This window comes from Tinamus guttatus, unplaced genomic scaffold (assembly GCF_059628265.1).
Source record: "Tinamus guttatus ecotype Peru unplaced genomic scaffold, ASM5962826v1 Tinamus_guttatus_pri_ptg000104l, whole genome shotgun sequence".
NCBI classification, from domain to species: Eukaryota; Metazoa; Chordata; class Aves; order Tinamiformes; family Tinamidae; genus Tinamus; species Tinamus guttatus.
In genome coordinates, this window is record NW_028288638.1 from 741,320 (window position 1) to 767,272 (window position 25,953).

The 25,953-nt window shown below is 38.5% G+C and overlaps 1 protein-coding gene and 1 long non-coding RNA gene across 2 annotated transcripts in view; one reads left to right on the forward strand and one right to left on the reverse strand.

Moving 5' to 3' along the window:
* The window catches only part of LOC104565350 (contactin-associated protein-like 2), a 971,843-nt gene that overhangs the window by 625,293 nt on the left and 320,597 nt on the right, over positions 1–25,953 (reverse strand). The window contains exon 3 of the mRNA XM_088520855.1: positions 22,589–22,782. Within this exon, the coding sequence (XP_088376981.1) occupies positions 22,589–22,782 (194 nt within the window). The remainder of the gene's footprint in view (positions 1–22,588; positions 22,783–25,953) is intronic.
* Positions 1–25,953, forward strand: part of LOC148595409 (uncharacterized) — a 152,313-nt gene that overhangs the window by 51,801 nt on the left and 74,559 nt on the right. The window lies entirely within an intron of this gene.

Below are 25,953 nucleotides of genomic sequence, written 5' to 3' on the forward strand. Positions count from 1 at the left end.
AAATGAAAAGAAGGCTATAGAGAACAATTTCCAGATTGATTTATCTATTTTACTGTTTGCAACAAGCTAATAGTCACAGGTATTTTATAGATTATAGATATGTTAATACAAAACTAAAATGCATTTGTTTCTTGTGAGGCATGAGACGTAAAGGGCTGATTAGGAGACACATGAAAAGCTTGCTTTAGTCTTTTCATTCATAGAATGAAATGATATATCTTGAAACAGCAAGATGAAATTAAAGAAAAAAATGAATAACCAGAAGAAGTAGGTTTAAGGACAGACAAATAACTATGGGGAACTATCTTGTGGAAGTACTAGCACCTTACATACAAAAAAGTTGAGTTAGATTTGACATAGTGCAGACAGAAGTGCAGTATGAGCTAACTCCTGAAATGCCAGGAAGCAAGGTAACTAATTTTCTTTCATTTTATGCTTCATAATTAATAAATTTATGAGTAGGTTCTTCTAGGGAGATCCCTTTGTGGAAGACTGCAGTTTGGGTGTTTCACTAATCTAGTCCTAATTTCCTGTGCAATATAAAAGTAACAGTTAATGCATCCAGTAAAAGTAACCAAGTCCCTGCGGGCCATAAACTTGTAGAAGTTATGTTAATTGTTGTCATTATTTCTGATGTCATAATTTTAGTGATTTTACATGAGTAAAATTTGTCAAATGTGGTAGGAGAAGGAAAAAAACCCTTTGCTTCCAACTCCGGCCTACTCCTCTGAGACTGAAGTCTGGCTGGCAGAATGACCTGGCAGCAACAAGGAATAAAATTCACTATCCTAATATTCAGTCCAGTCATGTGATTCATACAGCTTAGAATATTCTCACTTGAAGCTATTCAAATCTTAAAAAGTAAAGTTTATCTTAATTTAAACCACATGTTCAGTTATGTAGAGATTAATATGTATCTATAACCTATGTTACATGTTGATAGTGTAATAGTTAGCCTTGCTATACTTTTTAATTAAGTTCCGTTCAATTAGACTTTAATGCTAAATAATATTTACTCTTGTTACCAGTGGTAGATGACAAAATATGACTTTGTGACCTTTACTGGGTCTGAAGAACTTTTTTCATTTAATATTGTGAACTTTGTGATTGCTGCAGGTGACACTAAAATGCTAAGGCAAAGTTATCTATTATAAAACGGGCAACAGCTTCATAAAATTCTAATCAAGCCTAAAAATGGACACATAAAATATAAAGTTTCAGTGAACCAGCACGAACATGAGTACCAAAGATAGATTAAATCTGGCATTTTCAGAGTCAGTTTAACAGTATCAAGAGTTTACGGAAGATCCATGAAGGATTTGGAGACAAGGAGATTATTTGATGACTTAATTTATTGGGTTTCTTTAGATAAAGAGAGGATCAGTCAAACACATTATCTAATAAGCTGTTTAACTGATAGAAAAGAGGGGAGATTTAGGGGTTATTATCAGCACATGTACTCAGCATAGGTTGGAGTCTAGCTTCCCAATATGCTCAAAATAGCGAACCTTGTTTCTTGTGCTCAGGCTTTCAGCTATTACCAGATTTTTCTACTAAAGACGAAGTCAGCATGGCCTGTCCCAGTTTGTGTCTCTCAGGAGAAATGGATGTGAAATTCCCTGAAGATGGAATGATAGTTTCCAGCTGTTTGGAGGAACAGACAGGATCTGCATCCACTAATCCACATTACTGAAACCAAACAGCAATTCTTGACAAAGATTAATAAAGGCAATCCAGTTACAGGTAACACACTTCAGTGAAAACAATTAAAAGGTAAAGAAATATTTAGAAGAAATGGCTACAAAGTGTTAAGACTTTGTAAAGTCTTAATGTCACAGCTTCTCAGCGAAGCTGCAATCTAGCTGCAGACACAAAACAGGCTGGCAAACCAAAAAACAAGGATATAGACATGGATTTCTGTTTGCTTATCTGCCCATTTGTGTTAGAGGATCATTTATTTCCATGAACAGGAGCACTGTTTTGCTCTGTATTTATACAGCAGCTAGCCCCACGACTGCTGCTTCCAGATCCCATTATAATACCATTTGTATTAGCAGATTAAGTTTATTGTATTCATGTCCCAAATGAGCAACCACAACAGCAAGCTATACTCTCACCATTAGGCAGGTCAGATGCCCCATTTTGATTAAGCATAAATGTACTTAGCTGTAGCTGCAAACACGATGCCCTGCATTTGAAACCAATCTACCTGCGTTGCAGCAACAGGACAAAAACAAAACACATGGCTGGCTTCCAATGCTGAAGTGATGCAGAAAACAAACAAAAACAAAAACAAATCAAAAGAAATGAGAGAAGGAACCATGTAATCGTAACCAGTCAAAAGCTTAATGCAGTCACTTTTAAGGACAGTCCCCTCCTGTAACCAGCAATCTTCAAAACAGACTCTTCATCTTGTGCTTTGTGAGGTGTGTGGACTGGGTTTAGCTGAGGTCAAGAAGCTGGTACCTGGCCCACTAAATAGTTCTTATTTTTATGTCTCAGTGGCAGCTCCATCGATTCTGGGCTAGTGGGGATCCCCACTGGGGCTGCTGTGCAAGTATAGTATAAATCCTATGGTACTAATGTACACACTATATGCAAGAAGAAAGTACCTAAAAAGATTTTACTAAGAACTTCAAAATTTTTCTATGGGGATGGATCCCACTCTCCCCAAAGGAAAAAGTGACCCCCTGCTTTTACCTCCCTCCTTAGTTTTTAGAAAATATTGAGGGCCAGTCTCCATGAGTCTGCTGATTATCCCAGCCACTTTAGACTCTTCCACTACTTCCTAAGCCTCCCAGGCATGCAGACCAAGGGAAGGCAAATACTTGAAAACTGCCTCTAGAAGATCCATATTCAATGTCAGGTGATCAGACTTTTATAGCTCCTTTAGTGGCCCTAATGAGGTGTTCTGCCAAAGGGGCAGCAGGACACACAGTCCTTTGGAGGAGGAGTAGAGACCTTGCTTGCCATCCAGTAACTGGGTTGTTTAAACTAACGTAGCTTGGAAAATGCTTTCACTACCCATTGAAATAAGTGGGATATAAGTTTCGTAGTAGAGTAACTTCTTCAGCTGAAGCAGAGAGAACATCACTCTCTTAAGGGAGAGGGAGTGCTGGCTCCACTGTGTGCTTCCTTTTCACGTAACCTCATGGTTATCATTATATATCCCATAATTATTTGTGACCCTTCTCTCTCTGCCCTTTTACTGCTCGAATATGACAAAAAGCAATCTGTAGATGCTAAAAGCACATTTCTCTAATGTCCGTTCTAATGTTCTCTAATGTCTCAACTCACTTGGAAGACAAGGCAGGCTCAGGAAAAATTGACTAAATTGATAACATGACTCATCTGAAACAGAGTAACTCACTTGAGTAAAAATTTCATATGTGGGCATAAAACTGTCTTGTTGTTATGGAAAAATGTAAATGGAGAATTCGCCATTAACACCGCTTCCTAAAATGAGAGCAATTATGAAATCTGTTTTGATAGAGAAAGGAAACATAAAGTTGTCCTGTAAGTATACAGAGATATCCCTCCACAAATTAAGATGGCAGTAGATTGACTTTATTACTGAAATAAGCATCAGGTGGATCCTCAAATGACAGCTAAATGATTAATTGTTTCCCTACTGTTAGCCACAACATGAAATAGTGGTATTTTACACAAATGAACACACAAAGAATATGGAAAAAGTTATGCTTTGCTATTTCTAAAACATAGGTTAATTTAAACCTGCCTGGTATATCTTCTGTTCAGTTTGACCAGGTCTCCCTATAATAAAAACAGTTATTTACCCAATCATGTTTAAAGCATCTCAAATCAAATAGTCCATATTTTTAAATCCAAAGACAATCTCACTGCAACATTCAATGTCCCAGGGCCACCCCAGGGAACTGAGAAGGTCGGGGGCAAGATCAACTTCTACTTCATGCTGAGTCAGGAAGTCAAAATTGGTGAAAGTAACAAAAACATCCTGCCGGCCTCTGGCAATAAGTCTGGGAACTACTGACATCAGCTTAATTATTACCCGCTGAATGAGTGGAAGCGGTGGCCACTCAAAGACAACTTTGATTCTTCTTTATCAGAAGGGCATCACAAAATTGACAGTTTTTTCCTATCTCCACTGATATAACATTCATGATATTTTGTGTTTTATTTGGAAGCAAGTCTATCCACATAAATCATCATCTTCTTTAAGACTGATATTTTCCACAGATATTTATGTATTTACGATGCAGTCTTGCTTACTGTTTGGTTCTCTATTAGGTGACCCAGAAGGCCTTTGCTTCTTTTCTTAGATCTTACTAAGGCCAAATTACTAATTGGCAACAGACTTTTTTTTTTTTTTTTTTTTTTTTTTTGGGGGGTGGAAGCATCTATCTATTGGTTCAAGTTCTCCCCAATAAATAGTTCTATCATATATTTTTTTTTTTCTCGTGGAGTCCATTATCCTCAAATTGTGTAGTAATTGATGACTTTTAATCTCCACTATATTAATCCATTAAAACCGTGAGTAATGATACAGGAAAAGACTTTTTTTGTGTTGATGCTTAACTGTTTTTATGGAAACAGCTATTCAGGTACTGGCATAAGCTTTTTGGAATATTTGTTTTGGTACCAATATCATCCATATTGGTTATGAAGTTTTTAAACAGTGCAGAAGTGAATGGAAAGAGGATAACAGATGTTCAGGCTATAATCCCCATTAGGCTGCACTAGTTACAGAAAGCAGTCTTCCTGTTCTTTGATGGAAAGATATATTCCTCTTTAGAAATTTAACAGCAGATTTTCTCCACAGCCTGTCCTGTATTGAACAGTTTATCCTGTTTTCAAAGTACAAAATGTCTCCCCTAATCAAATTCGCTCAATGACTGTTAGCAATAATATTTCCAAGTGTAGTATGTCCCTTTATTTACTCATTTGCAACACGTACATCGATACCTCAGAAAAAGCATTAGCAATTAGCAAGCCTATCAATTAAAGAAGAAAATATCTCTCCCTTGTAAGCAGCTATTACCAAAATACAGCATCTAAGCAATAACCCCTGCTGGCTGCTGGGTATCCAAACCAGTGCATCCCTGGGCAAGCAGGGACATCAAAACAGCTATTTTAACACTTGTCTTGCAATTACAAGATATTGGTTAGCCAGGATTAAAATTCTGAGTTAGGGTCTGTTGTCTCGGTGCAATCTTAGGCTGAGGAGTCGCTTGTGTGTCCATCAGGACTCTCTCTTGTTTACACTCGTGCAATACTACAGAGTATCAAATTTTCTTATTAGTGCTGATCTTTGAGCCTAACATCACTTTATGTTGTTAAGCTTCTGATTCCTTCAGGTCAAGAACGCTCTTTCCCAATTAGCACTGGTGGATCAAGTAGTCTTTGCTCACATCTAAGGGTTATTCTGAAAACTTGATGAGGTTGCTGTGAATAGAGCATACAAATTTTCTCCTTAATGCTTCCCAGTTTCTACCCAAAGGCTACCCAGCTTCTGCTGCTGTTTGAACAAACATCGTGTATTGAAAAAGGGTTGTTAGTGTTTTAATCACCTTATCTCAGAATTTTTTCTTTGAATTGCTGGTTTAGAAAATTCCCTTCAGAACAGAACTTGAAAAAATTTGCTATTCTGAAATAATACTTGTAATTTATGTGAGACAAGTGAGACTAAGATTATTACATACAGGTCACACAGGGCTTAGTAAAATAAGAGATAAAAGGGAAATTTTCATTTAATGCAATAAAACACAACACTCAACTACAGAATGCAATCCAAATCTGGATCAAACTAATTATTGTTTAGCCATTGTTTTACCCCAAAACACAGGGTAAACACACAGTACGAAAAGCAGCAGATTTTTCACTCAACAGCAAATCAGGTTAGACAGCTATCATTAGCCATCTTCTTTATAACGCCTCTTTACTGAATTGGAAATTCAACCACAGCTGAGTCCTGCTCCAACGCGACACCTTCACCACTCCTCACGTTTTTAACACAAAAGTTTATCAAGTGGAACTTTCTAAATGGGCTTTTTAGTCTCTAGATTTCTTCCTATATTCCCTCCCATCTGCTAGCATAACACCATAAGCATCCCACAAGAATTATAAAGCCGCCTCAGGTTTATTTTTACAGACCTGATCTACTGAAAAATTTGACTTAACACCAAAAATGGTCCTATACACAGCATTATAGGAGTCTACATACTGCAGACTTCACTGCCCTCCTTGCTGCATCCCTATAACTCCATTTAAGGCTCATTTTGTGAAGCATTAGATTTTAAACCTCTGGAAGGTGCTTTCCAGATCAGCTACTCTGGTGAAATGGGATTTGTCAGCAGGACTGTTTGACACATTCTGGCACTGATCTGTTAGTTTATCTATCATTAAAAAAAAAGACCCATCCAAAGGACATCAAGATAACCCTGCCAAACTGGTCCACACACTACAGATTTCTCAAATGAAGACAGCTTAGGAAGCAGCATTTCCCAAGATAATGCAGCAAGCACTGTACGAGGGTGCTTCTGCAGTGGTGGAGAGTAGATACAGGCCTGTGCCAGGGGCAGGAGAGGAAGCACGCCATGGATATGGAGTGTTTTCGCCAGCACTTCGCCCTTGGGCTCCCTCTTAATCATTCAGCAGAGATTAACTTAGTTTAGCAGTGCAGCCGGAAACACTTGATAGGGATAATGGCAAGAGGGGCATCCAATAGCACAAGGATTAATTTCAAATGGTGACTCCAGAGAGCAGATGACTTTAGAGAGACTAGAGTAAAATGAGAGGATGCGTCATCCTCAATAACAATTTCTTGGTGATAAAACATGACATCTGCCTCTTACTGCAAGGATTTTATCATCACTGGAATTGTTCTGTATTTTCTTAAGAATCAACATAGTTGTTTCATTTTTAGCTAAATTACTGCGTAGTCAAATACTTTGTTTTGTGGACTGGTTGCTTGATCACCTTTCTGCAGTTACTGGAGCTGCTCAAGGCTGGTGTCTGCTTTTATCATGAGATGAGTGTTCAGTCCCACCGTTCTCAGCAAAAGAACACTTTTACCTTCTCTCTACTACTTACAGGACCCTTACAGGGTCCAAAGACCCTGCTTAACATGACTACATGAGACAAAATGGCATTTGCTTGCAGGCTCCTGTACTTTGAAGGTGTGGAAGGGAGGGATGGTATTTGCCACTAGAGAGAGGAGAAAAAAAAAAAAAATCTAAGGCAGGTTTACATGCTTAATCACCAAGCCTTTTAAGACTCAATTTCAGGTTGCTCGTGACACCCACAAATCTTTAGCACATCGAGTCTACAAAAATTGATCGAGTCTTCCTTTTCCTTCTCCCCTTTAAAGTTTCAAGTGAAATGATTATTAAACCATGAGATTGGGAAGTATGTCTGCGGCCCTGAGCAAACCTGCCAGTGTTGCTGTGATTTGATCCCAGGTTTGCTGGCAAGAGGATAGGACAGGGGAAAAGATCGGAGGTGTCCTGACACGGGGAAAGAGGCAGCTGCTATCCCAAGGCTTGGCAACTGCAGTAACGTCGAAGCCAAGGGACAAGTAAAAGCTGTGCACGGTTGCGAGAGGAAGCCGAGAAGCTAAAGAAGGAGGCAGTGCCACGGAGAAGAGCAAGAGCAGCAGATTGAGACTGGGACAAAGAGCGGAGAGGGCAGGAGAAATGGGAGCAATACCATCCTCTGCTTCATTCCTCTTGAGCCTTCGTTCAAGTACTTGTGCTTACAGCCAGGCTAAAAAAATGTGAGGATTGCTAAGTCAAGCGCTAAAACATGCTGAAAGCTGCACTGCTGGGGTAACTTACTTTCTGCATTAGGCATTTATGTTCAGCCTGTAATTAACATCATTTTATACACATTTTATTTTTTACACAACATATCACAAACCAGTCACCTGATGCCTTGCTGACTGTTACCCCCCACCCCAAACTCATTACTTCAATAAGCTAGATGTGTAGTAAGCAACACGAAATTGCAATTGCAAGAAAGAAAGAATTTCACCATTAAGGATGATGAACATCACACTGGAGAACTACAGGCGACTTCTTCCTGTGAAGGTGATCTCTCCTATAACACCTATGTCAGACAGTATTAATGCTTGCACTCATCTCAAACCTCAGGTCTTACACCTCAAGACTAAATCCTTGCATACCTTGGAAATAAAGCTGAATAAGGAAATGCTCCTCATTTTCCAAAATGAGGCACAAAACTAACCGCCATTTTTTGTAAAACAAATATTAGAAGTACTACTTTTTTAGATATACCAAAACTTTGCAGGATTGGTGTAATAAGGATCCAAATATCCATCTTTAGAAGTAAAGTAGTAAGAAGTAAAGAAGTAAAGAAGTAAAGAAGTAAAAAATATACCTCAAAAATATATTTCCATGATATTTTTTAAAACATCTAAAAATGTAGCATCTGGGGTTTATTTCAAAAATCTGAAGAAAGTTACATAGCTCTTTGCATGACAGCATTCAACAGCAAATGACAATAAACAACAATAAGAACATCAGTAAAAATTCTTTATTACCCGCAACATGCCACACTGTTTACCCACATATAACATCAGCATAGTAAGAAAGGTTTTGGTCTCTGTACAGCTCCTTGACCCTGGCACTGATCCTGCACATATATTTCCTGTAAGACTGAGCAATCTCTGTCCATGACATTTACTTTTGCTCTGCCCTTCAATCCACACACAGAGGTTTCTAAACTGAGAACAAGTTTTTGAGGCTAAATATACTCCCTAGTGAATCAGGTTTCAGCATTTAAATGTCATTATTTGCTAAAAATATAGTATTTTACATTAAAATGCATAGAAAAAGACCCCATTCAAGTATAACTGTAGGCCACTTATGCATTAGAGTAATAGAGGACATTATTCCTTCTTGACCATTATGTGCCCAAAGCCTAAGACTCATTTTAATTTTGTGTTACTTACCCTCATCTGTACAACTGCACTTTAGAACAATTACAAGCTAGAGTTTTTTTTTTTTTTTTTTTGGTGAAACATGAAATCTTCATTAAACGTCCCCAAAGGAACAGAACATACAATTTAGAATTATTCTTTTACTGCTTAAAGATGGGGGAAATAAGGCAGGAATGAAGGCAAGATGAAATGCTCCTCTCTCCTGTTTATGCTGGGGATGCCAAAGCTCTTGAACTGCCTAAAATAAACCTAGTTTTGGTACGGGGACAGGAGCATGTGATGGAGAGATCTATAAAGTTATCTATAAAGACTTCTGAAGCATCAATCTGTATCCGTGAGAGCGCAGGTTAGATACAAGTTCATAACACCTGCAGGGTAGACAAAATACCAAAAGCCACTAAAGAAGGCAAGAGAAAATTGTCATTAGAAAATAATGTTAGCAGTGAACTGAATCCATTGTACTGAAATGGGGAAACAAAAGGAGAGATCAAGGACAGACATCACTGATGGAAACCTGGCTCTGCAGTGTGTGAGAAGACCACTGAGGTTCAAGGGGAGATGGTTTCTACCCCAGTCATGAAGAGTATCCTGTGCGAAGAAGGCAAGTGGTTGTGCCTAGGAGACACCACTACTTATTGGTGGATGAAGAAATCGGAGAAGCTAAAACAGAGCCAGGTGAAGGAAGAGAGATCGTAGTTCAGCTGCCTCATTCAGAAAGAAGCAGGGAGGTTGGTTTGCCTCTGATAGCCCTACCTTGCTTTTACGGGGGACGCATGGAGTCAGGCAGCATTTGGGAGAGCCATGCTCTTCATGTGCACCTGCCCGCTGGCTCCGACACTTGCAGTGGATCTATGGTGAGACATCTAATGTTCCCAGAGGGATGAAATTCTTCAAAAGAGTTGCGGAAATGTATAGCAAGCACAAGTTGGCATTGCCTTTATCAGGAAGCAACTTGCACTGCTTGCTTTCAAATGACACTTCCAATATCACGGGGCATTTTTAAAAATTGCTAACAGGATGAAAATTTGATGTTCCTGTAGCTTATACATCTCTGCAAATTTGGCAAAGCATTTGTGCAATGCATGTATATAATATATGTCTAGGGCACGCAATTTCTATTTATCCAAAAACTGCAAGTTGGTACAAAATGGCTTTCCTGAACAGTTGCTATATTAATGGTTACATCCATTATTCAGAAATTATGAAGGTAAATTTTTAATCTGATTTCCAAGAGAAAAAAAGAAAGTCTTCGAAACAGACTGTGACAATAGAATAACTTGTATAAATATTTTTATCACTCTAACTTTTTAGAAAAATCTGAAAAAGCTGTAAAACTTAAACTCTAATGAATTTGTGGGGGAAAAGAGCGCTCTGCTCTTTTGCAGTAACTTCTTCCTCTATCTTTTTCTATCTACAGCATATCACAGCATGGCAACAGATATGAATTCACCACTTTTAACACATTAGGCATCTACTAAGAACCGGCAGGTTATATATTCATTTCCTCTTTCACTCCCAAGGCATTCCTCCCACATAATGTCTTCCTCTCTAGAGCATTTCACATGTGTATGAGAGATAAGAAGCCCCAAATTACTTTTTATGTCTTCCATATCTCCTAAGACACAAACATCAAAAAAAGATATTCTCTATTTTGCAAATGGAGCTACAAAAGAAACAGAACTCTAGCATTGCTGGTGGTAATCTGTTTAGGGATAAGTCATGATACAGAAGACCTGAGGAGTGGCAGCCTGGGATTGGGTGTTTTATCACCTTGTAACGTCTAAGGAGATTGTTTATTATGGAGCTCTTGGGATTGGTCACAGTTTAAAGGAAGCCTGTCCTGAAGTGACAGAGTATCTCTAGGCTGGAGCTACTGCCAGCTAGAAGAGTTTATTCTGATCCATTCCTCTGGGAGAAATAATAAATAACCTTTGGGTCTGCCTAGGGCAGAGGTTGCAGCAGTTAATAGCTTTCTATCAGCATAACCTTGAAAATAATGGTAGAATAATGAAACTGAAAACAGTTCCAACTAATGTATCTCTCAGCAGCTTCATGCTAAACATCCAAAGCCACAATAAAAGCACTCAGCAGAGACACACTTAACTGAAATATGGGAAAAAGATATAATCAATGGGTTGCCTACTGAGATGGTGAAAACTGAACTCTTATCACTGTTCTACTTTATGATTATCAGCTATTTTTTTTTTTTTAATCTTGACAAGGACAGGCCGGGCAAGCCAAAAAGCCCTTACACTGTGACTGTCATGAGCATCTGCTCTCATGCGCCAGGAATTCTCTTTCTTGGCTTATTTCCACTGATAAAATACTTTAGTTTGACAGTTCCTCCTCAGCTCCCTTAAGCTAAAAATTATCTTTCAGATTTTGGTATATTAGACATGGTAAACGTTTAGATATTTAATAGCTGCAGAATTCTTACTTTAAAAAAAAAAAAAAAAAAAAGCTAACACAATACAACATTGACACACTATTTCTCTTTCTCCCCCTAAACGAAGAAGTTGGACCTTTGGCTTTTAGCATCCATATAGCCTTTTATTGTTAACTAAACAGCATTTTAGCCCTTAATCCCCGGCTGCTGCACCTCTGTCTCATCCTTTTTGCAGCTTTGAAAGTCTGAGTGCAATACAATCATCTTCATGTCTCAGAAGCATTAGGTCCATGTTACAGTCACTCCCAATTGCATTTGAGCTCATTTTAGCTAAGAGAACTTAGCAACAGTGCTGTGTCAGCAGCTTTGCCTTATTTCTGGAAGCACTGGGAGTTATTTGACTTATGAATATAAACTCTTTATGGCTTTGAAAATGCTGCTTTAAAGCAGCATATCTTGGGTGTGTTTGTCCAACACTGCTCTTCCTTGCCTCTGTCTCTCCAGCTTCCTTTTTTTTTTTTTTTTTTTTTTTTTTTAAATCCATCATGAATTAAGGAGGCTGGCTTGACAGAAACAGGAAAAGTAAGCGTACAACAACCTGTGCTCAGTTTCCAGTAAATCTAAGATACTGGCCAATAAAGCAGAAAAAGACCAAAGAAAAGACTGAACCTATCCTCGGTTGGCTTCAACTACTTCTATAACTCGCTCTCCCCTGGCTAAATATTGCACTACATAGTATGTGCCCCTGCAAGTCACACATCACAATCTAATCTCATTCTCCTAAATTTTTACGAAGGAAAAACTGAGGTCAAATAATTGATGTGTTAAAGACAGACTTTCTCCTCCTCTTCCTTTCCCCAGTGGATTTTTTTTTTTTTTTTTTTTTTTTTTTTGAACTTAAAGGCCTTTGTCCTGCAAATCATTCAGTCATGGAAACTCCATACAGGTGACTGTCTGGATTTGGTGAGAAGCCCTGATGTTCTTGGTTTATGAAAAATATTCCCTCCTAAAATTAGATCCCTACACAACACTTTCCCCTCCTATAATCCCTTTGAAGGTAACAGCCAAAGTGCTACATTATGACCTAAGCACAACAATAAGCAGATAGGGGCATTCAGGATCACAGTAGTTTATTGAATAAACTTCCTTTTGGCATTTTTAGAGAATACACATTATATAATAAGAAATCTATTAAAGCCTCTCACCTCCTTTAATTGTGCTTTTTTTTTTTAAATTATTGTCAATTTTGTAAGAGCCTAAACTCTACCTCAACCAAATTCCACTAAATCTAACCCAGAAGTTTGGGTACCATATAGAGAGTTTAATGCTACAGTGGCCAAGACCAATTCCTCTCTCATGGTATTTGTACTACAAACCGCTAGCAGGACTGTTCTGCATCAGGTTTTCAAGATCAGCATGAACTGTTCAAAAACAAGGCTTGCTATAATTTTGTAAGCTTACATTCCATCATTTTGGTCAAACTTATGTACAAGGAGTACAGCAGTGTGATAAACACTTTATGATCTCTAGAGGTCCCTTCCAACCTTAACAATTCTATGATTCTATGATATAGAAGGAAACATGAACTAGAAGCAATTTTTCCTTTATTTGTCTACAAGGAGTTAAGTCACACTGCTGTTAATCCACAGTAAATCCTCCCATAAACAGTTTTACATTATGCTTACACCAGTGTATCACTACTCAAGCTTCTGTATAATTTTCTACTTTTATTCACATGACTAGAAAGGTGTTTAGTAAGGATATTTTATTAAAAACATGTATTATTTAACAAAATAGATTATCATACATAAAACAGCAGCTCTTTAAAGCAAATTATGCTGTGCAAATACAGCTTTAGGAAGCACCACAGTGGGTACAGGATATATGATGATTAGCATAACTGTAATCTCACCTCATGAAAACAACCCTGATGAGGACAGCACGTTAAGCACATAGTTAGTTTAAGCATGTTTTCTACTGAAACCAAGAATTAAGTTCTGGCTTAAGCATCAATAAAAACCAATAAATCAAATCAAATCTATAAAAAACATACTCCCTGTTCTCTAAATCCATGTATTATGTTCTCTGTGTACTCTGTGTTCTCCAACTACCTTAAGGCATCTGAAAAAAAATGTATTTTAATTCCAAGACGAAACAGTGTACAGGAATTTTGTAGGAATAAGGAATAGGAGGAAAGGTTGGCCAGGGATGAAAATAATAATGCTGATTGCTTGATGGGTAAAAAGATTTTCTGAGGCCAATCATCAGAGGTTAACAAGGAACACCTGGTGAGATATAAGTAGCAGCTGGGAAGGTGGTGTTAAACGTAGAGAGGTGAGGATATAAGGATCACCTGGGAAGACTGCAAGGAAGGAGAAAGGGAGAGAAATGCTGGATAGAGAAGAGGCAGTGGGGACTCTCAGTTGTTGTTGCCGCCTGCTCCTTTCTCTGTTTTCCCACAGAGTTTTCTTGGCTGGAGTCTAACTTTTTCATATGTTTTAATGTGAAATCACTGCTCATGAAAGGTGTTAGATTAAGAAGCCGCAGGCTGAAGTTATTTGGATGACCACAGACACCTAGTGCAACAGCACTGTCAAACTTCCGCTTGAAATGCACTTCTGCTCTGAAGCTTAAAACAACTTATACACAGCTAGAATGATGAATTCTCTTTTTATTATTATTTTTTTTCTTCTTCATTCCATGAAAAAGAACAGAAAGTGATTTTTTACCTGGTATATACAGAATCCAATTTCTAGTGTCAGAGGGCTCCACACCTCATGTGTGCTTGCGCAATATCTCTGCATAAGCTCAGCCCTATGCACCTGAGCGGCTGGGTTGAGCCTGAAGCCAGCCACTTGCACAGGATTTGCAGGATACGGTCTTCAATATCCCATTTCCTAGGACAGGCGCATTACCACATGTGGTCTCTGTGCGGAGCTCAGTCTCCTCTGTTATCAAGCTCCAGTCTCCAGGGAGGACCAACGACCAAAAGGTCCAACACCACAGACGCACAAGCCCAGAGACGTACCTGGAAGCTGGAGCCTGTGGATCCAACCTGTACTCGCTCCCATGGCATTAGGCTCCGCCTTGCCAGACAGCGGACACCTACGGAGGCAAGAGGCAAAGCCGAGACCACGAGGGCAGCCTTCTGTGCACCAGACCTCAGAGGCAGCACACGTTAAGTGGAAACATGCCTTAGATGCACATCTGAGAAGTATAAAATGCTGTCTGCGATCCCCTCCAGGGTACAAGATCTTAAAATTTGTAATCCATAACTGTGACACCTTAAGAGCTCTGCTGATATAAATGTCTTCCTGTTTGCTAGCAAAGACAACCAAATAACCAATAGTTTCCAAAAGCCACCAGAACTGATTCACCACAGCTTCATGGACAGGCTTTTATTTTCATCAGGGAAAAGCAAATGAAAACCGAGACCACAACATTTCTTGCTTTACCCTTCCTAAAGGGTATGCATGCAGCAGAAACAAGAGCATGCGGCAAAGCAGTGCAGTATTATCACCCACAGCACTGGAAGGTTTTGACTACGAGCGCTGCTCCTCGTGCCAGGTATCGCGCAAATGCACACATGGTCTCTGACCCCATCTTGTCATGTTTAAACACTTACATATTCTTATTGCTTCCATTTAGACAGTTCAAGTTAGCCCTGGGTGTAGATGTTTACTGGATCAGAACCCAAATCATTTAAGTGAAGGATTAAGAACAAAATAATTTTCAACATTTACATAGATATAGATTGTTTTTGCCTTAAGGTTAGAACTACTATCTGAACTTTCCCATCATTTAGGAATACGTGTAATTCATCTCATTACAGAAGCCAAAACGAGCTGCAAATTGCAGCCACATATGAAAGCCAGCTGCATCACGGAAGGTAGGAGCTCAGAATACATTAAGGTTGATTCATCATTTCATTTCAATAGGTTGGGCAAACCTCAGACACCAGGCAAGATCACAGAATAATTCAGGCTGGAAGAAAACTCTGCAGGCCCAGCCCTCTGCAGGTCAAACCAGAGTACACGGTCCAGGACCTGAAGAGCTGCATCCAGAGCATTTGTGGCAGTGGAGATGTCACAGCTCCTCTGGGCAACCTGTTCCAGAGTGTCACCACTTTCACTGTGAAAAAACCCGAATAAGGTCCTTGGCTGTTCAGTATTCAGAAGGTGCTACCAACAGCTATAGACTGAAAATTCAGTGTGCCCAATGCACTGCACAAGTATTCTAACATTATGCAACGTGACACCTAGAGTGAATAGGTAAGGCCCATGATCTGCAATTCCACATTTTCTATTTAACAAGAAAGAGAATATTTTTCCTTAAGGCATGTCAAATATCTCGATCATGATTAATTTAACAGTAGAGACCACTGGAACTTCTATTTCTAACCATGCCTTTACAGTTTCAATTACTTTCTTCTTATCAAACGAAAGAACAACTAAACTATTATTATTACACTAAACTATTTTTTGACTTGGTACATTCTGGAAGTTAAATATCAATATCTACCCACAATAAAAGCACAGGAGTGTCAAGTAGCAGATTTTTGGTTATATGCTGACCTTTTGCTGTAGAAGAGTTCTGCAAATTTAATCACTCAATGCATTTCTATGCAGTAGCCTAAGAGGAGGGTTGACTTCTGCACAAATCTAGACCTAGAAGTACCAAGGTACCAAGAGTTTTAGGAGACTTTTGGCTGACTCCGGCCAGCTCCATACACATCCCCATATACAAGGTACTTCTTCAACATTGCTTAAGGGCCCACACGTTGTGCTCATTGCAGCATTTGAAACCCAAGCCAAGTAAGAGCTGTAAGATGAATTTAGGTGCCTGGCTTTAGATATCACCAATTAGAATTTGACAGTTTAGCGTACACAAACACATACTCCTCAGGCTAAAATAACAGACTGGAAAATAATCATTCAGAATGGAAACGCTCTAGCAGACTATTGTGCAAGTTGCTATAAAAGGTGTTACTCCAATGCACTTGCTATTTACGGGGCTCTAGGGAATCTGGGGGTGGTCAGTCTGCCACCACATCAAGAGAAATTTTACCTTATTCTTTGTGACATACTCTGCAACAGATAAAGCAGTTACATTTGCACTACTGGAGATAACGTAATGCAATTATTTATCATTCTCTCATAAAGAGGATGAGTAACATAGGCGAAAAATTATAACATTCTGATCTAATCCTTTCACAAAATATGAGCATATCATCCTTTTATAAAAACATTACTGAGTCTTTAAAATTCATGAACCTGTGTTTCTGTTAAAAATGAGATAAAACATTTCATTTCTGCACAAAATGTTCAATTTTCATAATAACAAACTAAAAGTATGACTACTGTGTCTTACAATCAGTGCATTATTTCATATGCAAAATGCCCAGAGTCCTTTAAGTGTCCATTTATTTGTCTTCAGGAAAGCCAAGATATTAAACTAGCATGACCATCTCTCCTGATTGGTGTCTGTCAATCTTGATATTCCAATATTTAAAATGCATTCAGCTCCTCTGCTGATTTAATACAAACATGAAAAATTGCTGTGAAAGATATATTTCACCTTGGTATTTAGAAAACCCCAAAAGAACTTCTCTGTATTAAGAATTTGCACAATTGCTGTTAACTAGATGGATGCAGAGAAGGAAAGGCTAACAACTGTGCTTTTTAGATAACAAATATGCTTTAGTTTAGGACAGCACTAATATTTATTTGTAAAGTTCCTTTTGTCAGGATTTCTAAAAATTCACTGACAGAAACTGCCCGAATTTCTAAAACACTTTATTTTTTTTAGACACAACAGCAGTGACAGTTACACTGGATCTATAAGACAGTTTAGCTTCACTACAGCAAAAGAAATATTATTTTCCTGTATCCACACACTTTCAGTCAGGTGGTGTCAATCTTTAGGTTAGCAACATGCACTAGGTGCTGAGCTGTATTGACTTCAGGGGGAGTTACAACTCTTCATCCACTCAATAAAGCCATAAAGGTGATATTGGCTGTTGCAAGTGAATGGAGCAATCTTTATAAAATAAAGGCATGGGAGACAGGGACTTGGAGATATAGCAAGCGAGTAAGCTGAGGCCTAATGAAATTAAGAAAGGACATACAAGAGATTCCACGAGAAAAATGAGATTTTTCATGTGAAAGGAAAGTTGAAATTTAAAAGAGGTATTTCTAATAATAAAGTACCCTGAGAATTAGGAGGAATACCAAACCAATCCCGTAAAAGTGACACTGATCACCCTGCAGGCATTGCTATGGAGACAGCAAGATAGCAGGCATAAAAAGCCTCCTAGACAGGATAGGTGTGGGCATCCTTACGAAGAAAACAACAATAAATTCTCATCGTTCCCAAAAGACTTCAGGGCCTTGCCATAAACACTAGTCCAAGCTTTGGCACTGACTAACATATCAAATCATTTTTGCCACTTGTTTAAGTGGGTTTGTGGGGTATCTGGTATTCTATTAGCAGCCCAGGGACAAGAAATAGCAAAGCACAGACCATTCTAGTCTTTTTCACAAAATGGGCCCCTAATTGCAACAGCCATTATAATGTCATATAATCACCTAAATGACTTTAATAATGCAATTTAACTACATAGGCAAAAAGAAAAAAGCCTAGGGATCTTGTCCTATGACACCAGTTTCCACTCAAGATGTTATGGAGCACACGCAGAAAAGGAGAGCGGCAGCAGGTACCAAGCTCAAGAAGTGTCACACGATGTCTCGCGATAGTGTTGCTTGCATTCAGCGCCACGGAAGGAAGTCGGACTTCAGGGGAAGAACAGCGACAGCTTTTGCAAAGCAAATAATTGCTGTGTAGCCTAATAACAGAGTGGGCTGGGCGGCTGCTAGAATTTATTCCCTTTCAAATTTAGCTACTCCACACAAATAATTCATATTCTGTGACACATGAAGAAAGCCCTTGGTTAGCTCTGCAGAGCAGGTGAAGGGAAGCAGGACTGCAATAAGGCTTGCAGATTTGTCCTCTGAATATTCTGAGCAGAAATAGCATTTCAGGCTGAAGGGAAGCCAGGAGCCGTTGGCTCCCACACAGCGTCGTATAGGTAGAGCTGCAGAGCGTTTGCCAGGTGTCCAGCTAGACCCTAAATGCTACTCCGAGTCTGTCTGATGGACGATACTTCCAGAGGCACCCAAGAGCATCAAACGTCTGAATCCTCAGGCATCTTGGAGAAATGAATCATCCCACTCGTGCTTCCTTTCAAAATGAATTTCAGCATGATACTAGGGCAAAGCTAAAGCGCAGAGAGCTGCTTTTCCTGTGAAAGCTAAATCTACTACTGCCCCAGCCAAGGGGGTCCTTTCGTACCAAGGGGAAGCACATGAATGAAGAGACTGCATTTGTAAAACAGTAAAAGTGCCTTCTCAGCCCCCAGAGAAATGCAAAGTGCGTTTTACACTTAACTTACTGGGTTCTGATTTTTTCCACCTCAAAATAAGCAAAAGGAACAGCATAAGAAAAAACGCGTGTCTTCAAAGACAACAGTAAATAGACCGTTTAGATTTTTTTCCAAAAAATCACTTGCTAGTGCAAGCTCCGTAATCACCTAATATTTTTTCAGTCATAAAAACACTACAAAAGCAGATATTATGCATACATGTTATGTTTCATTAACATTGGACCTATCTTTGATGGAAAAGTCTTTAAAAACACTAAAACTGTCAGTGAATGACCAGATTGTCCTGAAACCAGACCAGTGATGATCATCTGAGAAACCTGATATTCAGTCCTGGCACAAAGAGAAAACAGATAAAAAAACAACAAAAACAAAACCACAAAAACTCCATACCACTTCTACAATTACTTTCAATTGAGGAGCTATGTCCAAAGCTAAATCTTTGTTAATTAAATCAAATTGCTTTCACTTGCACCTTCATTTACTCCACTGATGTTTGGTGATGCTCAACATGCAATTGATGACAGAACATGGCTCAGAGGTTGCATGCAGGGTGTATGCACTCCACCTTTCCCATCAGTATTTCAAATCTCAATTACAGCAGCCATCACCTCCCTGACTTTGACATCCTGCAGGAGTAAGAAAATGAGGCAGGTGAGAGGTGATCGAGACTTGTACTAGCACAATCAAATTTCAAAAGAGGATACATCACAAGACCTCTTCAACTGCATTAAGTCTCCTCTTAGTTCCTGCAGGAAGGGCTTAAATCTTGGAGATGTTCAGCTCTGGCACTTGTGCTTGTAGTTCAAGCCTCCCCGTTCTCATAATACCTGAGCGTTTTCTCATTATACCTATAGAGCATATTGGCACTGTATGAAGCATTTACCACATCTATACGTCTTTTAGGAGAGACATATAGAGACATAACAGTATTACGTGTAGAATCACAGCAGATAGGCATTATGTAGGCTAGATGGTGTTGGTAGAGACACTAAAAAATGATCCATTGATACACAGATACATTAAGGGCATGAAACACCCCAGTGGATTGACATGTGTAGGGAAACCTCCTGACCTACCAAAATTAAATCTCAGACTACAGGAGTGAAGCTAGGAGAGATGATTGAAATTCTCTGGTTGCTAGGCATTTTATGGAAAGAGGGCACATTCACTCTTCTTATTAAAATTCATAGAAATTGAAAATATCCAAAAGCCCAGAGGGGGTGGGGTCAGAAAATCTATTTCACAGAAACGGGAAGCTTCCTCTAAATTCACCTTCAAAGCACTTTCCCCATCTCAGCCTACCTGAGAGCCTTTTGATTTCTCTCCTACTTAGGAGATAATTATAGAACTTGTTCTCCTTCCTGACTCATGCATACAAAAGGGGGTCACTCAAAATTTTATGCACATTATCATGCTTTGTTCCTACCCAGATACTGGTTGGAAATTATTTCTGCTTTGCTAACACTAACTTATCTAGCAAGCTTTGTTTGTATTTCCTTCATTTTCCCCTGTTTTGTCCTCTGGCCCTGTCATTTGATATCACAACTGCTTTGGCATTAAATATTGCTGAACTCTGCTGAACTTAAATTTTCCTCTTTGTCTTTGCTTTCTCCTTTAATTTGAAATTTATTGTTGTCAGGAAACAACGACACTCAGGCATGGGGAGGCACGTTAATCAGAGTCCATACATTGCCTTTTCCTCAGGAATTACAATTCTAATAGATACAAACCCAAAGGGAAACTCCAAACACTTCTTGCAAATACTGCCAGGGTCATCCCAATAGCCCCAGCAATGAAGAATTTCATAGTATGAGTTTAAATTTCCAGTGCTAGAGACTCAATTCCTGTACTGTGACCTGGCCTTGACAATTTCAAAAATGTTTTATTCCCTGCACAAAGGGACAGCATAAAGAAAAGACAGATGATGGGAAAACTCTGCATGGTCCCATTTCACTATCTAGAAACTGACCCTCTTCCCAATACTCCTACAGTTGAACAACAATATTGGTGCATTAGCTCCCCTCCCCTGCCCCCAGAGGCTCAAGAGGACCAATTACACCATGGGGTTAAAGGCACTGCAAAAGTGGCATATTGAAGTATAACCCAACGGTTGCCATCACAATCACAAGCAGAGAAGCAGGTAAATTAGCTTTTGAACATTGGCAGACTGAGGCTTGTTTATATTTTCTACTAGTTTTATATATGATTAATTTGACATTTATTAATAAGCACAATGCTGTTAAGATTAAACACAGTTTAAAACATCATTTGACAACTGAAACAAAGCTGTTTTATGGAAGTTAGTAGCAGTATCAAGCCCCTATCTGGTAACTAGCTACACATTTTTGCAAATGATATCAAAGGCCAGTAAGAACACTTTCTCCCCCTCAATGCACCAAATAATTAGTTTCTCTCTTTATTAAGAATATTCTTCCAGAAAGGTTTTGTATTTTGGTAATAACAGACAATGTGGGAATGAAGACTCCCCACAAAACCCTCAGAAATGTGAGCCGCTTTGGAAACCATCACAACTGTGAGTACATCAAGCAAACCATATTTTGCTTCAAGATCTTCCTGTCAAGGTATTAAGAACAAGTATTCTTCCTCTGCCAGACTGTACTTTATACAGCATTCACTCGATCAGCTGCAGAGCCTTCTTTCCTATTCCACTGAGATATATTCTGCAGGATATCAACTGTAGTTTTTGAAAAAGCCTTTCTACATCTAAGATGATGCAAACACTAAGGGCTATAAATATTTTTATACACATTAAGTGATGCAGAAAGTGAAACTTTTTATATTCTCCCAGTTCAAGCTTTAGTTTAGATTTTTCTCCTCATTCCTTTTTCCTTCTTTATTTCCTTCCTCTTTCAGAAACCTATTAAGCACCTGGATGAGGCCTTCCCAATAAATCAACAATCTAATACAAAATGATTGCCGTAGTACTCCACATATTGAGTTTCTGTTATACAGATAAAATCATTCACCTTATGCTCTATATTTGAAGTTCATTTTAATAGTTTTTAAAACACATCAATAAAATGAGTGCCTGACAAAAATGTGAATCTAGAGACATGATGCTGAGTCTTCTTGTCTGTTTTTTTCTGTACTTTTCCAATAAGGCATAATAGCCATCAATATACTGTGTTCGTGGAAACAAATTTTTTTTTTTCCAGAACTATAATGAGGATAAGGAGGTTAAGTAATACCTACCATCCTGCTGATGAAAAAAAAAAATCGTGACTGTTTACCATAATCAACAAGAAATTGTTGATGAATTCTATGAAATAAGCAGCTTGCTCATGAAAAACATGAAAGAAAAAGATGACAATATTTTCTCTAAAATTCTTATATCAAAAATCCCTATGGCATCAATATATAAAGCAACACATGAATTGTAAGACTTTTTCCCAGCAGCCACGCTGAAAAAATATCTTTTGCAAATATTATGTTTAAAGAAAAATCTTTCAAAACTTTCTACCTATCTCAGATTTACTCCATGCAATCAGCAAAGAGAAAAGGTGGATTAAGGAAAAGCAAAGAATAGAACTCTTTGTATGATAGCAGCAGCCAAGAAATAATGCCATCGTGCAAGTTTTGACAACAGCCATCTGCCCAAACGTGCTTGGTTGACCTGAGGACAGGCTTCCTGACAGCAGTTGTAACTCCAGCTGTTGCACGATGAGCTGTGCTCTGGTCTTTCATCACAAACACAATACTGAGGAGCTCTAAGAGATTTGTGCTTTCTGGAAACACCGTCCATTGACTGAAAGAAATATCTCATTACAACACCCGCTTCTTCCATCCTGTACCAGTGACTCACCCAAATGTTCCCATCCTGGTGGTAGGGCTTCCAGTTCCTCCCTGTATCACTGTAGAGCATCCGATACTGGCTCACCCAGTCCGAGCTGCTGTATCTGCCCTGCGTTGCGACGGCACTCAGCTGCTTCCTGCTCCCGAAGTCCACCTGGAGCCACTGGTAGTGGTCGCTGTCAGAGGGAGACCAGCCTCCTGCGCCTGCCGAGGGGGAACAGAGAAAAGATTTTAACCCCCAGGCCCTCGTTTTCAAGTGAACATGGTGCAAAAGGTGCTCACTGCTGGAAGGCAGCCCAACGGAGAGGAATATAGCACCAAAAATATTAATAATGAAAACCACTGCATACAAGAGAAATAGGTTTACACATTTTTTTTTTTTCAAAAAGGCTCTTTAGGACAGGCTTCAAATACATTAACATTGTTGCCTTAATCATTTCATAATATAATTGTAGTGATTTAATAGGTTACCCTGCTAACGAATCAATGCCTTTATAATGCCTTAATTAGCGTTTATTACTTCATGCCAAATTAAAATTGTTCAAGGGTTGACCAGCTTGCCATAAAATCCTTTGTCAGAGTCAGTTGGCACAAATCAATAACAATCTTTGGATGTTGTGTGCCTTTTCAGTAGCATTTCAAATTAAAGAGATAACAGATTAAAAGGGAGGAAATAACAGCAAGTCCTCTGCTCTCCTGTGTTCCAGGAGAGTGCACAGCCAGAAAAGACTTTTCCCAGAAGGACTGAAGACAAGAGCAGGTGTGCAAGTTGCCCCAGAGTACATTGTCAGGTGCTTCACAGAAGTGTCCTTGCTCTTTATGGGACTAGAAATTAACTCTATACCAATACTGTTATCAACAGTCTCAATCATTACACTGTATTGAACAGCCCTTAATAAACATGATAATGCTTAGATAAATGTACTGCTAAAGCATTAATGCAATTTCTTATTTTACTGACATAAAAATACTTAGAGGAAAATTGCAGCTAGGTACTACACAGGATTATAACAATTCTAAGAGGGTTATTATAATGATGATTTCGTAATGATGAAATATATCACTACAATGTATTTACCATGATTTACCTTTGGAAAGAAAGAAAGTTTCAAAGAAATCCCTCACTGCTGAAGAGGCGCTGATGTGGGTTCAGCAAAACTAAGGGCTAGTAATGGCAACATTCAAAAATTAGTATGAATTACAAAACTGGCTACATCAATCAATGACATGATCTTCAGCAATGCTCAAAAAGGATATCCACTAAAACTGTAATAGAGCTAAAATACCTCTCATGTTTCATAGACTTTTTACACATGTGGTAAACAGCAGATTTTGTTATGCACATTTATAATGACTAGCAGAGCTGCAATTAGACTGCAATCACATATGTTTCTTCTTTTAGTGCATTCATGCTACTGACGCCAGAAATTGGCCTTCAGCATACTCATGCTTTGAGAATTGCAAATGGGTTTTTGGAAAGCATTCCCAAACCATTGAAGAATTTGGAAAAATAAATAATAAAATAATAAAAAAGCACAAAGGAAGTAAACTTTTTTTTTTTTTTTTTCATCTGATAAGAGATGGATGACAATCAGCACAAGATAGCAAATGCAAGCATGGGTGCAAGGCAGGTAGCAACACATACACAGAGTCTTCTTTCTCATTTATTAGAAATTAATGTAATCAATTATAAGGCAAAGAGGAGCAAAATGTATTATCCCATTGGTTTCTGGACCTAATTCTCTACCTCGGTTTCACATTTGCTTTCCTACTTTGTGAAATTATAAGTAGATACATCAAAGTTGTCTCAGCTGGTAGACAGTCAGAACAATGAAGAATGAACATATTTGCTTATCACTAAATGCGTTCAGTAGATCATCATGTGAAGGGAATGGTGATGAGCCTGAAGAGGAGGGCAAATGCCAGACCTTGGCCAGAAGCACACTGTGAGCATCGATGGAAAGCTTCCCCTTAAATTAAGTCATCAAGCTGCTTAATTTGGGGAAGCTGATTACTTTGGGAAATGGGTAACCTTTATTGATTCAAGGATTAAAAAAGATACTTCTTCTTTTATCAGGTACGCACTCCGGAATAAGTCATAAGAGAGTTGGATTATATAAAAATATTGCTGATGTGAGATCTTTGCACAAGTCCTGAATTCCAATGATGTTTTGTACCCATTCAGCAGACCAGCAAAGCACTAGATGCACAGTAAACAGGCACCCAAATTCCCACATCCTTAGAAGCGTGCACATACACACAGCTCAGCCTACCATTGAATATTTTGCTGGATGAAGATGGTTTCTTCACTGGAACGACCACATTAGAAATGCAATGAAGGAATTGCTGACAAACCAAGATACCTAACATATTCTCCCTTACTAAAGAGGTGGCAAACTTGGAAATCAAAATAGACTTTCTCTATAATGCTATATGCTGGAAATACACTTACTTTTAGAACCTTTATGTTATGGCAAAATAATGAATTGCCAAAATAACCAACATTTTAGTACTCTGCAATGAGCACTGCTTTCTATGGAAGTTGCTAAGGTAAAAAAAATTGTTGAAAATATGGTATTCACAGCATCATTCTTCACACCTTGGTGGAAATTATTTTTATTGGTTACTAATTATATTGTCATTCTTTGCTTTTTTACTACAGCAGAAAAAACCTAAATGCATGATTTAAGATACACTGTTCAGTTATACTTCATGTACCTCCTTTAATGCAAAAGGCCACCTAATATATTGCATGCATTATATGAAATCAATCCGAGTTGCAAACGATTAGGAAGACATTAGAACTACAAAGAGATTAAGACATTAGACATAGGTACTTAGTAGTTTACTTTCATTGAAGAGGTAATGAGCATATATGGGTTTTTTTAGTAGGAAAACTGCCATAAGTAAAATTGCAGACAGTATATCCTTCCTAATTTACTTTTATTCTATTCTAGAATTGGATGTGATTAAATGCATTTACTCATTCAGTGGCTAAAATAATCAAGAGAGTTACTGAGTAGTTTTATTTAGACTGTACTCTATTACACAAACAGGGTAACTGATATCAAGTTAACAAAAAATGACTATAGGTGGCCCTTTAACTATATATATGATGGAACTGTAAGAATTAAGTGATAGCAAATTTGACATCAAACATAGTTATCTTTATATATTTGTGCATCTAAGAATCTTTGCTATACAGAAAAAAACGAAGTGTCTGAAGCAGTAAGATTCTGGTTTGGAATCTGAACCAGAGCGTGCCAGTGCTGAAAGGAAGCAGCTCTGGAAGACTGGTTAGGTCTTTCTTTCAAAACAAACTGCACGGAATCATTTAATCTGCTCCTACTGCAAGCTGACCATGAAGAGTGCAAC